Below are 14,840 nucleotides of genomic sequence, written 5' to 3' on the forward strand. Positions count from 1 at the left end.
CGCTGCGCTCTCTATTAATTAGGTTACAACTACTAAGCAAATACAAGATTTCCTTGCGTGATATATGATAACAGTGAAGATTCAGTTCGCAGTTTTGCCGTCTGGCGCAGTGATAGTCAACTTACATGAGAAAATTATAGGACAACGGCGGGAAACATAAAACGACCCGCGTTATTAAAATTGTTTCATTTTAATTTAATTGCTCAGAACGTAATGATTAATGTAGTATTAACGGTAAAATAATAACTTTTGCGACTCTACAAAATTATCGACCTCGTTTTAAAAATTGATAACCATTTCGTAAAGGTAGTGGTCCTTTAGAGAAGGACAAGAATATGTGTACATCTCCTGAGTGGTTGTTTGAGGATGTAATTGTGTACATCTCCTGAGTGGTTGTTTGAGGATGTAATTGTGTACATCTCCTGAGTGGTTGTTTGAGGATGTAATTGTGTACATCTCCTGAGTTGTTATTTGAGGATGTAATTGTGTACATCTCCTGAGTTGTTATTTGATGATGTAATTGTGTACATCTCCTGAGTGGTTGTTTGAGGATGTAATTGTGTACATCTCCTGAGTTGTTATTTGAGGATGTAATTGTGTACATCTCCTGAGTTTTTATTTGAGGATGTAATTGTGTACATCTCCTGAGTTGTTATTTGAGGATGTAATTGTGTACATCTCCTGAGTTGTTATTTGAGGATGTAATTGTGTACATCTCCTGAGTGGTTGTTTGAGGATGTAATTGTGGAATAAAACAGATGATATAATTACACTACTTCAAAAAGCGAAAGGTCAGAAAATTTAACTTTTTCTTGTGCCAAATTTTTGCGCTTTAGTATCAATTGCCAAATAAGTCAAAATATGACTATTTCGAGAATATCCCACGAAATGAAGTATTGTATGTTTCGACTTGAGCCGGCGTTTTTTCTTTTCTTCTAGTTATTGGAACCATGTTAAAGATTGCTAATCGTATAGCATTGGGATTGTCACACTTGATATATTTGTAATCCAATACCTGGCCCCAGTTTTACCATTTTTACTTAACTCTTCGGGGAATTCCCTGAACTCACTCTGAAGGAAATTCCTTAAAATGTTTACTGAAATATACATTAGTGTTAATCATTTCTATTTAAGGAGTTTACTTGAATAAAAAACTATTAATTAAACTAGGCTAAAAACTTATTATAAGTCAAAACATAGAAAAAATACATCATAACTGTACTTGTAATTTTAATTTATAATTGATTTCATCATATGTTTCGAACACTTACTACAATCGTTACAATCACGAGTCGGTTCGAATTGATTTTCCGGCTAGCATGATTTTCATTGACCCATCGCAATCCTTTTTAATCAGTATACTCGTAACACACACGTATAGATATATATATAGTTTTTCTCATTGATCCCTGGTATCTTGATCATATATATATACATATAGAAGTTAGTGTGAAGGAATTCGTTGATCATGATTGGCTTACAGGGAGGAGAGAACATGCCTACAGGCGACAGGCAGTCGAGATATGCCAATCATGTATACTCGTATAATTATGAATATTATCAGTGTAATCCAGATCATTGCCGGATTATATAGACCGTTTCCGACTCGGGATATTAATGACGGATTTTACGACTGTATGTATAGAAGCTCAAAACAGGTTTGGCTTATTGTGTTTCATATGTGGGCTATGTGATATGTCTCTCATTAAGTGGTTTGTAACATTTGGCTCGAATCTTACTTCCATATTAGATCCTTATCGATAATGATAATTGTCGGTACTAAATTATACATAGGTTAATTGAAAACGTTTTTTTACAACGTATGTCTATTAATGGCTATTATGTCTCGCGGAAATATATATAAATAAATATCTTAAAGTCATTTACATGTAAAAGTAACGTTATATGGCAATCACACCCTTGAAATGTAAATTTTGTTGCCTCGATTTCGGACCAGTTTATGGAGCGTGCAAAGACGGCCATATTGAAGTCATAAAATAATGTCAGGATTATATTGCTTCCACTAAACCAACATGTTCTGGAATATTAACTACAAAGCAGGGAGCTCTAACCACCATTACACAATGTGTTGCTAATAATAATGTTAAAATTCGGCGATGGATTTGTAAAGGACTATTATAGTCCTAAGAAATTGCATTTTATCTGTTTTGGTTCTCGGCTGAAACTTTGGACCTGAAAGAGCATGAAAAGCTCTTTGACATTTTTCGTCAATGTAATTTGTGTAAATAATTGAAAAGCTTTTTCACACGGCTGTCTGAAGCAACAATTACTGTACGGACCAGTTTACATACGGAGATGGATTCTTACTTTTACTGACGGAATTCTGAAATAGGTTGACGCATGAACTCTCCATGCCTTAATGAAAGCTGCGTAATTATCACAAGCGTGTTAATACAACAGCGAAAACACTTCATGGTGATCACTGAACGACTATAACACTATGCTGCGTAAGTCCAATGCCATTCTAACCGTGCGAATCAACGGCACCAGCAGCAGCGAGGACGAAACCGAGTCACTCACACTGGCATTTCGCGATGGAGAAGGCGAATCGCGAGCGACCTTGTTAAAGGCCTCCACGTGCGGCGGTTCCACAACCCCGTGCGGGAGCGTTTCCGATTCGCCACCCTTGTCACCAGCGGAGGAGCGAAGGCCTTTAAAAGTGGATTTCGCAGATATAGAATACGGGAATTCTGACATGGAAAAATCTCAGAAGAAGAAAGACATTGATAAAGATTTGAAAAAGTTTTCACGACGTGGGACGGGGAGTGTGCGTTATGCTGAACCCCGGATGTCTTTATTAGGAAAACCGTTGAATTATCGAATGCACAGAAAAGATGCACGAGTGCGAAAAATTCAAGCTCGGATTTATAATTTCCTGGAACGTCCGAAGATATGGCCTTCAGTTATTTATCATATACTCATGTAAGTAACTTGCATGTTATTTGTACTTCTGATCTACTTTTTACATAAAACCGACAAAGTATTTTGATGGTTGTCATAGCCGAATGGAAATAAAATGAATACGACCGATAATCCTAAATATCACGGGGAATAGTACTGATGATAAAAATTCTTTCACATCAATCTTAATAAGATACAAACAGACAAATCGTTAAATCATAGATTTGTCAAAGGTAAATGAAAACGAGATATAGTCCTTCCTTCTAGACCAATCTGAAACTATATATCACTAATTCAACCATGTTTTATTATCACTTATTCACTTGTTTGGGTATAATCTCTCTATATATAACACTTTAACAACGATGTCCTTACAATAACATTGAGCATTATTATTTTGGTATCATAAGGTTTTCGTTAACGATTTCGTTTAATGACAACGTTTTCGATTAAAAAATCATTCAATTTTAATCAATACTTCATTCCATATAACCAATTCAATTTGTTTTCACTTGATCTTTAATTATATGATACTGGAATAAAGATGCTAATAACATTGGGTTGTTTGACATCGCTGAATGTCGGCTCATTATGTTGTTATATCGACAGACGGATCGGTTAGGTGATTATAAGGTAAATATAACTACACTACCTTTGGTTCGAATACCAATAATATACATTTATTTACCTATTATCAGGTTGATATTGTGAGTAATCTACCCGGATAATGAACACAGTAATAATCCACGGTCACAAGTATCATTTAACAGATGAACACATGTAATATATGTACTGTACTGAACAATAGCCATATAAATCATATCACCTAATCATAGAACAGGAAACACAACAGTCATATAATAAATAGGAATATTTACCTATCGCGAATGACACCTATTTCATACATCGTTGTATCTGCTTGTAGACGGATATAAACACAGCAGTTAGATAAATAGTGCAACTGGTATGACATAAATTTCATTTTCATTGTGTTTACATACAAATATGAAAATTAAGTTCAGATAACGCAAAGCACTATATACAGTAAAACCTGCCTCAGCGACCACCTCAATATAAAGAACACCTGCTTATTAGGGTCCCAAAAGACCATTTAGAACATAGCTTGGCTTTTATATAAAGATGACTTTGTTATAGCGATCATTTTGCTCTTGTCGCTTAGGTGGGCTTTATAGAATGTATAGGTGTGTTAGTATATGAAAAAGGAACTTAATAGTTATATAGTGTTTAATATCTGTAAATGTCGATGACTGGAACTCTTTTGATTTTACTATTTACAATTTCTCGTTTTATATGAGGTATAAGAGTGTAAATCATTAATTGTTCTAGTTGTCAAAAGTAATGAATAGAACATACCGAAGTTTGCTGAATTCTTCCAAAATGACTGAATTGGCAAAACCACCACCACCACCACTTAACCTTGTGTTAAATTCAAAATAGAACCACCTGCCAATCATGTTAAATAGACATTACAAAGCACTTCTCGTTAAAAGCAAAAATCAACAATAACAAAACAGTCGATAACGGATCGGAACAACATGTTGTGCTACTTGCGCGTGCTTAGATACAACAGCCAAGGTCAGCACGTGCATGCATGTGAGCGTTCCCATAAAGTTATCAAGGGGTTTGCACATTGTTTTAATATTTTACAAGGTGCCTTCGTTCGATGCTGGATGCCAGTCCTAAACAAAGGCATATCTGGCGCCGGGGTATCGCTAATTATTATGCATACATAATTGATCATTTCCGAATTCTTTCTTGAAGAGGAGTACTTGTGAAACATATTTTTATTAATTTAATTAGTTCCAGAAATGTGATGAGAGAAAACTCCGTGTAAGCACATGTGGTTTTCCTTCGTGTATTTACGACAAAATTTCGTAAATTCATTTCGTATGGTATGGTTACAACTATTATATCGTCTTTTGATTAATCAAAAATATATTTTTTCATACTGTGATAAATAAATTCTTGAATAGAGTCGCAGGTACGTATTCCTGTAATGACCTTACGTGTGAACGACGCCTCATGACCTCACACACCAACAACAACGACGTCACAAATAACAAAATTGACGTCATATTACATTCCTTGTCGCCTTTCCAGTAGAGCTGTATGGTTTTCTCCTAAGGAGAGGGAAGCTTGTTGAATGAGTCGGGATATATTATGTTTTAGATTTGTAAGCAGGGTCTGTGGTTTTGATACATGTGACGCTCTGAGGATATCATATGTTTAAAACTGTATAGCACATGCTTGTGAATAATTTGCATACTACAATGTCAGAACGCTACACTGTGGCTGAGGCATAGAGTGTGTCCATTCTTTTTGATAGTGTCATTGTATCATAATATACAGTGTATCTTAAAAAAAAATCAAAATTGTGATGAAAACAGTAAATTCCTCGTATGAATGAGGATTGTCGAATGGATCCCCTTCTCTGACAGGGCACAGTTGTGTATGTTCTGTTTTGGTTTTTGGGATAAAAATATTTTCGAACCTGAAAAAAAACTTCACTATTAAAGATTGCTATCGCACATACATTGAAAGTTACTTCAATTAACATCTTAGTCCGCGAATATGAATCTTCTCGAGCAAGTTTTCGAAATGGAAATCAGGAAGTTCAAATACCCACAAAATAATATTTGGACTGCTGGCTTCCTGCAACTGTACCTTTGACCGAGATTCCCAGCTAACTTCCCAATATATTCTGATCTCGATTTCCTATTGTCGACAACCCTGTTGTTTAGGATACCAGCTCGTCCGACCCTCACCAGTGTTTATCGTTAACTAGCACCAATACATTAATTCGTGTTCGATAGAGGTCGCTGATGTTTGTTCCTGGGTCATATTTATTCATTACAGTGCATAGATAGTATACGCTCCTTACTCTGATCTCTGCTTGCTCTGATAGTATACATGTCCCTAGACGTAACTCACCATCGGCGGATAGAAACAAAGATTAATAGAATCTTGCATAGACATGTCAAGTGGAGGTGGATATGTTAAAGGTGATAAAACAGACATGGAAAATGAGATAATACGCTAGAAACATTTGTATGTCCTATATAAAGGTGATAAAACAGAAGGGACATGGAAAATGAGATAATACGCTAGAAACATTTGTATGTCCTATTAAAACATATATCAGTTTGATATTTGCTTATATTTTGTCTCTAAATAGTAAAATTAATGAAATCAATCTTCACATCTTTTTGACGACAGATTTTTTTCTATGACTTACCTCCCTTGAGTTCCGATGAGTTGTGACGTCATCTGAGACAATCAACTACCGGAAGCCGGTGTGCCGATCGCGGAACTGTCAACATGCATGTGGATTTTAGCCACAGGTCTTAGTAGGTCTTACACACGGAGAAAAATATGTTATATTCCGACTTATTTGGTAGCATGTTTATCCCCTACATAATGACACATTATTGACGTCATAACCTATAAAATGACGTCACTATATGTAAATAATGATGTCATTAATGTCGAGTACATATATCATGTAGAGTATCATGTGGGGGTTAAACATAAGGTCATTTTTCACGAATGAATAAGTATTACTTTCCTATTCAGTCCACCCTGGAGTAATACGACTGTGCATGTATGTAATTTATAGTTTACACATAAAATTAACCGGGGAGTTTTGATATACATACTGGTAATTTTATGTGCAAAATAAGATTGTAGTGAAAATGGACAATTATTGCGGCCCACCTCCTTAGACCTACGTTTTGATGAAAAAAATCATCTGTTACAAACATACGCGCATGATTAAAAGAAAAAACAAAGGGTCCTCCTGCACAGTTTTCATACTTCCTTTTAGAGATTCTACTACATGTATTTTAAAAAATGTGTATAAGTCTTAGCAAGACAATTAATTCATTATTACATTTCTTTGTACATGTACTTTGAGTTACACAACAATGTGCCGATGGTGTGAAGCCGGTATGTTCAGATCGAGCAGGGTTGCATAATGATATGACGACATTCACAATATTATCATTATATAAATGCAGGTAATTTAAAATCGAAAAATTACAATGTTAAGAACGCTTTAAAATCATCATAATACATCGTAAAACTCGTCACAGCCATTGTAAATAGTATGCTCGCCAATTTCGCCCGCAATTTTTTTTATCTAGACCCCTAAACCGTCTCATAATGGTCAATAGGCTATCTAGCGTGTCCATATTGATACAAACTAATTCTCAAATCCCTGTGGACTGTTCGTATACTTTTGAAATTTTCCAAAACTGCGCACGGTTAGATAATACAATGAAGCGGTCTTGTAAATGATTTGTCTTTTATAAGAAATAGGTTGTTTCATGGCCCTGTGTTAGTTGAACTATTAAACGTGCATATCTTGTCCACGAGTACATGTCATGCATATTTGGCCATTGTATCTAGTATCTATGTTTTGTCCCGTCTTTTTTATCGGTCGTGCGTGCATTATTACTACTGTACATGTTATTCTATTTTCGTACACGGAAAGCCCCGAAATTTTGTCGAATAAATCCGTAAAACTTATTACAGAACTTTAAAAAATAAATAAGCCTAATCCTTTCTGTGCGGTGTTCTGAAGGATTTCCAAATAGGAAATAGAGGTATGTAGTACATACATACATGAGGCGGGAAAGGGGCACGTTTGTCGCGGTATGATAGGGTTTTAGAAAGGGTATGAAGGATGTCGGGGTCTACTTTTATAAATATGCATTATATGTATGTACATGTAGCATATGTAGTGTCATTTTTGTTTTGGTCCATTTTCTTGTAAACTTTTATTTCTTCTTGTTAATATTAACTTTAAAGTGTATGTTTAGAGTTTTAATTTACAGACAAAAGTCAACCGCAACCTCCTCGAACCTGAGTTGACACACACGGACACCATGTCAAATGACTTTTGACCAAAAGAACATAACAATTTTATAGCCCAGAATATAACGATTAGAATGAGTAAACGATCGTTTTTATTATATCAGGGTATGTTAGATTGTATATTATATATACGGATACATTTCCACTTATCAATATAGCAACTACACGTAGCGCGACTGTTTTATATATTTATTATCGCCAATACCGCAACACTGTCCAATTGAATTTCCCAGCTCTTGTCACAGCTGTTGGTCTCAGATGACGTCACGAATCTACGGCCACCTGGTGATATCAGGGGCGATAAGCGATGCGATCGTTCTAGACAAGGGTGTCTATGGACTTCGTTTCAAGCACATTTTATTGAAATTACGTCAAATACAACCTGTATTTTTTGTTGGAAATCATAAAGTGCATCACAATAAACAAATATCAACACAAAAATAGCTATTTTAAAACTGTTTTTATCACCTTTAAACCGAATTGAAAATTTTGACTGGCATAATTCAGATCTTTGGATATCTCGATGTTACTATTTCCGGTTTTTAAAATGAACTGCATTATTTCAAACATACAACAGATCCTGGTTACATTGGAATCCTCGTGGTAAATCAAACGTAATTAAAACAATGGTTCAATATTGGCGTTGAACAATGAACAATGAACTTCAAATAAAATTATGAAACAATACATAGATATAGAAGACGTGTGGACAGGGATTATTTTTCATTTCAAATTTAACGATATTTCAAATTAAGTTGGTTTGACTGTAACGAAGTCGACAAATAAATGTAAGAGGTCCTCCAAAAGGGCAAGGTTTTCGATAGAAGCAATTTGTTCCTAAAGAGCTATCGTGCCATCAAAACGATACAAAAAAGTAACATAATTATGGTAAAATAATATATTCATAATTTAAAAATAGATTGAAAGATGATATGATGTTTATGATACAGATACATGGTATAATCGTAATCAGAATAATTCCTGTTTTATATAACAATACTGTATAATAACGCGCTGATATCCTTTGGACGGCCGTAACGTATTTATGCGTAATTATTCATTTGCCCCATTTCATGCACCCTTCTGGAGCCCCACTGAGACCGTTGAAATCTAAATACTAGTTTTTTTGATAAGGAGATGTTCATCCCTATATAGCATGACAATATTGATGTGGTCATTGCATTAGTGACGTCACAAATCACCTTTGAACATGCCCAAATAAGTCAAAAATTGAGGTCTGAAATCCGGATTTTAGTGTGTGCCCGGAAACCTGTCGTTGTGAGCTTAATTATCAAAATACAGACAGGCAGATGATCTTAAACGATAGAAGAGATATCAAAGTAATAGAAAATAGAGAGAAAGGGAAAAGGAAGGGGAAAATAGCACCGATTTAAAAAAAAAAAAAAAAAAAAAAAAAAAACAAGTCCCACGCGCAGGTTTCTGCCTCCCATGACCCGTGCGTGGTGACCTTTAGGGGACTTCCGGTGACTGTTTTTGCTTGTTTGTAGTGTGTACTGTTTGTTATCATCTTGAAAATGGCATCAAACCGAAATCTAGATGCAAACTGCTTTCATAGATGGCATTTGTAATAACCTACTATCAAAAGTGAGTCAAGTTCGAATACTGCCGGCCGTCGAAAGGATATGCGATATAGTGTCACTGAAGTGATTACTTCAAGTGAATTTGAACGATATACATGTATAATCGCCGTGCTTTTAATTATTCGTTAGCAGGGATTGCTTAAATCATTCATTCCCGAAATTCCAAAATGGACTATTCCACTCTTTACAATAGAATAATCTACATTTATTGTTAGGCGTAAATGACACATGATTTTACTTCATAATGTTACCCTAAAATGTATTTGAAATGTATTTAAAGTTGTTGGTGCACTCTTGCAATGACTCCTTACTCTGGACCGTTGATAGAATGACCCTGGCTATGAATAGGAAGTTGAACTTATCAAACATATCCAAACTGTCGATAAGAAAAGGAAATTACTTGTTTGATATATACATGGATTGTATCTACTTTTATTATCCTTCACACATGTTCACAGCCATATATCATGTAATGACGGTAAGACAGGTTAATAAGATGTTAACATAACCTAAAACACACACGGAGGAATGTTATCCTTGTAACAAGTATACGCTTCCGATTTACTTTTGTCGATGGTTGTTTAGTCCACTTAATTAATTATTATACTTAACTACCGTTTCGAATCATGCGTTTTTGTTGGTATGAAGCGAAGGGTCAGGATGACCTATTGTCATCATGCACCGTCCGTCGTCGTGCGCCGTGCGCCGTCCGCCGTCCGCCGTGCGCCGTGCGTAAACTTTTTATTCAAACGACTTCTTCTCAATAACCGGAAGGCCCAGGGTACTCATATTTGGCCTGTAGGTTGCTGGGATGGAGGGCTACCAAGTTTGTTCAAATGAATGACCTTGACCTTCATTCAAGGTCACAGGGGTCAAAAAGGCTAAAATCTTTAAACAACTTCTTCTCAAGAACCAGAAGGCCCAGGGTACTGATATTTGCCCTGTAGGATGCTGGGATGAAGGGCTACCAAGTTTGTTCAAATAAATGACCTTGACCTTCATTCAAGGTCACAGGGGTCAAATAGGCTAAAATCCTTTAAACAACTTCTTGTGAATAACTAAGAGGCCTAGAGACCTGATATTAGGCCTGTGGCATGCTGGGATGAAGGGCTACCAAGTTTGTTCAAATAAATGACCTTGACCTTCATTCAAGGTCACGAGGGTCAAAAAGGCTAAAATCTTTAAACAACTTCTTCTCAAGAACCAGAAGGCCCAGGGTACTGATATTTGGCCTGTATGATGCTGGGATGAAGGGCTACCAAGTTTGTTCAAATAAATGACCTTGACCTTCATTCAAGGTCACAGGGGTCAAATAGGCTAAAATCCTTTAAACAATTTCTTGTGAATAACTCAGAGGCCTAGAGACCTGATATTAGGCCTATGGCATGCTGGGATGAAGGGCTACCAAGTTTGTTCAAATAAATGACCTTGACCTTCATTCAAGGTCACAGGGGTCAAAAAGGCTAAAATCTTTAAACAACTTCTTCTCAAGAACCAGAAGGCCCAGGGTACTGATATTTGGCCTGTAGGATGCTGGGATGAAGGGCTACCAAGTTTGTTCAAATAAATGACCTTGACCTTCATTCAAGGTCACAGGGGTCAAATAGGCTAAAATCCTTTAAACAACTTCTTGTGAATAATTAAGAGGCCTAGAGACCTGATATTAGGCCTGTGGCATGCTGGGATGAAGGGCTACCAAGTTTGTTCAAATAAATGACCTTGACTTCCATTCAAGGTCACGAGGGTCAAAAAAGCTAAAATCTTTAAACAACTTCTTCTCAAGAACCAGAAGGCCCAGGGTACTGATATTTGGCCTGTAGGATGCTGGGATGAAGGGCTACCAAGTTTGTTCAAATACATGACCTTGACCTTCATTCAAGGTCACAGGAGTCAAATAGGCTAAAATCCTTTAAACAACTTCTTGTGAATAATTAAGAGGCCTAGAGACCTGATATTAGGCCCGTGGCATGCTGGGATGAAGGGCTACCAAGTTTGTTCAAATAAATGACCTTGACCTTCATTCAAGGTCACGAGGGTCAAAAAGGCTAAAATATTTAAACAATTTCTTCTCAAGAACCAGAAGGCCCAGGGTACTGATATTTGGCCTGTAGGATGCTGGGATGAAGGTCTACCAAGTTTGTTCAAATAAATGACCTTGACCTTCATTCAAGGTCACAGGGGTCAAATAGGCTAAAATCCTTTAAACAACTTCTTGTGAATAACTAAGAGGCCTAGAGACCTGATATTAGGCCTGTGGCATGCTGGGATGAAGGGTCTACCAAGTTTGTTCAAATAAATGACCTTGACCTTCATTCAAGGTCACGAGGGTCAAATAGGCTAAAATCTTTAAACGACTTCTTCTCAAGAACCAGAAGGCCCAGGGTACTGATATTGGGCCTGTGACATGCTTGGATGAAGGGCTACCAAGTTTGTTCAAATGAATGACCTTAACGTTCATTCAAGGTCAACGGGGGTCAAAAAGGCTAAAATATTTAAATGACTTCTTCTCAAGAACCAGAAGGCCCAGGGTACTGATATTTGCCCTGCAGGATGCTGGGATGAAGGGCTACCAAGTTTGTTCAAATAAATGACCTTGACCTTCATTCAAGGTCACAGGGGTCAAATAGGCTAAAATCATTTAAACAAATTCTTGTGAATAACGAAGAGGCCTAGAGACCTGATATTAGGCCTGTGGCATGCTGGGATAAAGGGCTACCAAGTTTGTTCAAATGAATGACCTTGATCTTCATTCAAGGTCACAGGGGTCAAATAGGCTAAAATCTTTAAATGACTTCTTCTTAAGAACCAGAAGGCCCAGGGTACTGATATTGGGCATGTAGGATGCTGGGATGAAGGGCTATCAAGTTTATTCAAATGAATGACCTTGATCTTCATTTAAGGTCACGGGCGGCAAATAGACTAAAATCTTTAAATGACGTCTTCTCAAGAACCAGAAGGCCCAGGGTACTGATATTGAGCATGTGGCATGCTGGTAGCATGCTGGGATGAAGGGCTACCAAGTTTGTTCAAATGAATTACCTTGACCTTCAATCAAGGTCACAGAGGTCAAATAGGCTAAAATCTTTAAACGACTATGTTGTATTGTACTAATAGTCAGATGACCGTTAAGGCCCATGGGCCTCTTGTTGTTGGTATGAAGCGCCCCAATGCAACAAACATGAATCCCGGCTTCCCTTAGTCATTTACGTGCTGAATAGTCACTATACATGCTATGCAAATTTGTAATTTGCATTTGTAATGTTATACATCTGAAAAATTTGCTATTAATATATTATAGTAGATTGTTCTGAAAAATTAAAATAGCTTGTGCTTAATTGTCAGTAAATTCAACAACAAAAATGTTTAAATCATGTTAGGGTTAGAGGGGATAGAAAACAATGACTATAATCTTCCTTTCAAAGCTTAACAACTGACATTGACAATAGGGACATCATACAAAGACTGCTATTTGTTTTTGGTACTAATTCATTTGAAGCTGTTGTACAATCTGTTGTCATTCTCGATACTTCAGGGGTTCCGATCACTTACGATCTATACAACCCTGGGCTATTTCATAGTAAAACTGAAGGTAGCTCAGTGGATATCAATCTGTAGCAATCACAGGCCTGTAGAGACTTCCTTTGAAAACTACAGAGAGAGCGACACCCGATATCAAAGCCACACAGAGATCAGCCACAGTGTACCGTTATACGGCTCTTTTGATGTAAAACAAAGGACTAAATAACCTGTTCTGTTCTCTTGCCTCCATTTCTACTATGAGATAGTCAAGGGGTGTAGAGATAGTCGTGATCGGAACCCCTGAAATATCGAGAATGTCTTTTGTAGGCTTGGATAGTATCAACATAAAAATCTGGACATATTCGTCTGACCTTAGTGGACATCGGTATCAACTACCTTAAAATACGGAGAGATCAGATTAATTAAATAGTTATGCATGCTATCAATTATTACCTACATTTGTAATTCCAATACCATTTCTAGAGCAGAACAAAGCGATATAGAGAATACAATGCAATTTTCTGCACGTTTCCCTTTTTAATGTGAATCTTTTTAATCAGTAAAATTCATTTAGCAGATTGAAGCAACATGCACTAATTGAATAGTTCCAAATGAGTTTCAAGAAATATTTTCAAACTCCGTTATTTTTGTTTTTGCTCTCTCGTATACATTCAATATAAACTAGTTTTGAAATTAAAGTTTTCTAATTAGTACAGTAAGCTGTGTTTGACACCATTGAAGCAATTTTCTGTCGTCGTTTTCCGGACTTTAATTATCCGAGTCAAAGATTAGTTTCTTACAATCACGAGACCGGATCTAAGCTTTACGACTGCGCTAATGACGTCAGCCATAGACTCCTTGATACGTACATGGGTAGAGTATGATGAAATCTAGCTTATAACCGTCTTCCTTAAATACTTTGAAAGTATTCCCATGTAATGATTAGAACATGTTTTTTGATGATGATTAAATTTGAAACTTTTCATTATTGAGACGCTGCCATCGCGTGACGCTGGACGACTTAGCTCACGCACTCCGCTTTGATGTCAATATCGTCATGTATCTAGGTTAATGTAACACACAAAGTCGTATAAGGAAAGAGGAAACATGTGTATACGTCATATTGAACTATATGCTGTTTACTGGGCTTTTTATATTTTTATATTGTCACAGCCCGACAATGGTCATAAAATGACTTTGGCTGAAGTGATGGCACCTAAACAGAAAATATGTTTACCTTATTTCAAATCAAGGACTACGGCGTCTTTTTCCTAGTGTAAAGATATCAAAGATATTTTACTCAGAATTAAGACATGAATAAGACCGCGCTAAATCCTCTTTATCATTGAAATCCTTATCATACCTCAGGCAGTCTTCTTTCCAGTTCCTGACGCCTATTTCTTTCTAAACTATCATTTCTATATTTCAACTTCGACAAGTGACGTGACCACATGATCTCAAAGTAGACAGAAAAACCTATCTTAATCTAACTGCATATCACTATAGACCTTTCCATGTGTCTTCAAGCTCTAAAAGTTTTACAATATCTACTCAAAAGGCATTTACTACATCAGTCACTAGAATATTGACAAAATCAGTAAAATTTGTCTTAGTAATACAATTAGGAGAAAAGAAATCTGGTGAAAAAGTCTTATCAATAACTGCGGGTAGTGGCCAGTCTAGAAATTCACTTTTAAAAATCAAATTAAAATGTCCTAATACTATATGCAGACATTCTTCTTACCAGTTGTCACGGTCGTCCTTGCTTTGCTTTCTTGATTTTCTCGTAGACGATTGCTGTGAAATGACTTTGGCTAAACTGGTGGCTATAAGGCAACTCAAATAAAAGTATATATTATATCTACCCGTCGTTAGAGGGACTCCTTTTGGCGTTTTATAAAT

The 14,840-nt window shown here is 36.4% G+C and overlaps 1 protein-coding gene across 2 annotated transcripts in view; it reads left to right on the forward strand.

The window, feature by feature from the left end:
- Window positions 1-1,624: 1,624 nt before the first annotated feature.
- The window catches only part of LOC138309166 (potassium voltage-gated channel subfamily KQT member 1-like), a 126,599-nt gene continuing 113,383 nt past the window's right edge, over window positions 1,625-14,840 (forward strand). For both annotated transcript variants that reach the window (XM_069250325.1, XM_069250326.1), the window contains exon 1: window positions 1,625-2,943. In XM_069250325.1, the coding sequence (XP_069106426.1) occupies window positions 2,462-2,943 (482 nt within the window). In that variant the 5' untranslated portion in view covers window positions 1,625-2,461. The remainder of the gene's footprint in view (window positions 2,944-14,840) is intronic.

This window comes from Argopecten irradians, chromosome 15, assembly GCF_041381155.1.
Source record: "Argopecten irradians isolate NY chromosome 15, Ai_NY, whole genome shotgun sequence".
Classification (NCBI taxonomy): Eukaryota; Metazoa; Mollusca; class Bivalvia; order Pectinida; family Pectinidae; genus Argopecten; species Argopecten irradians.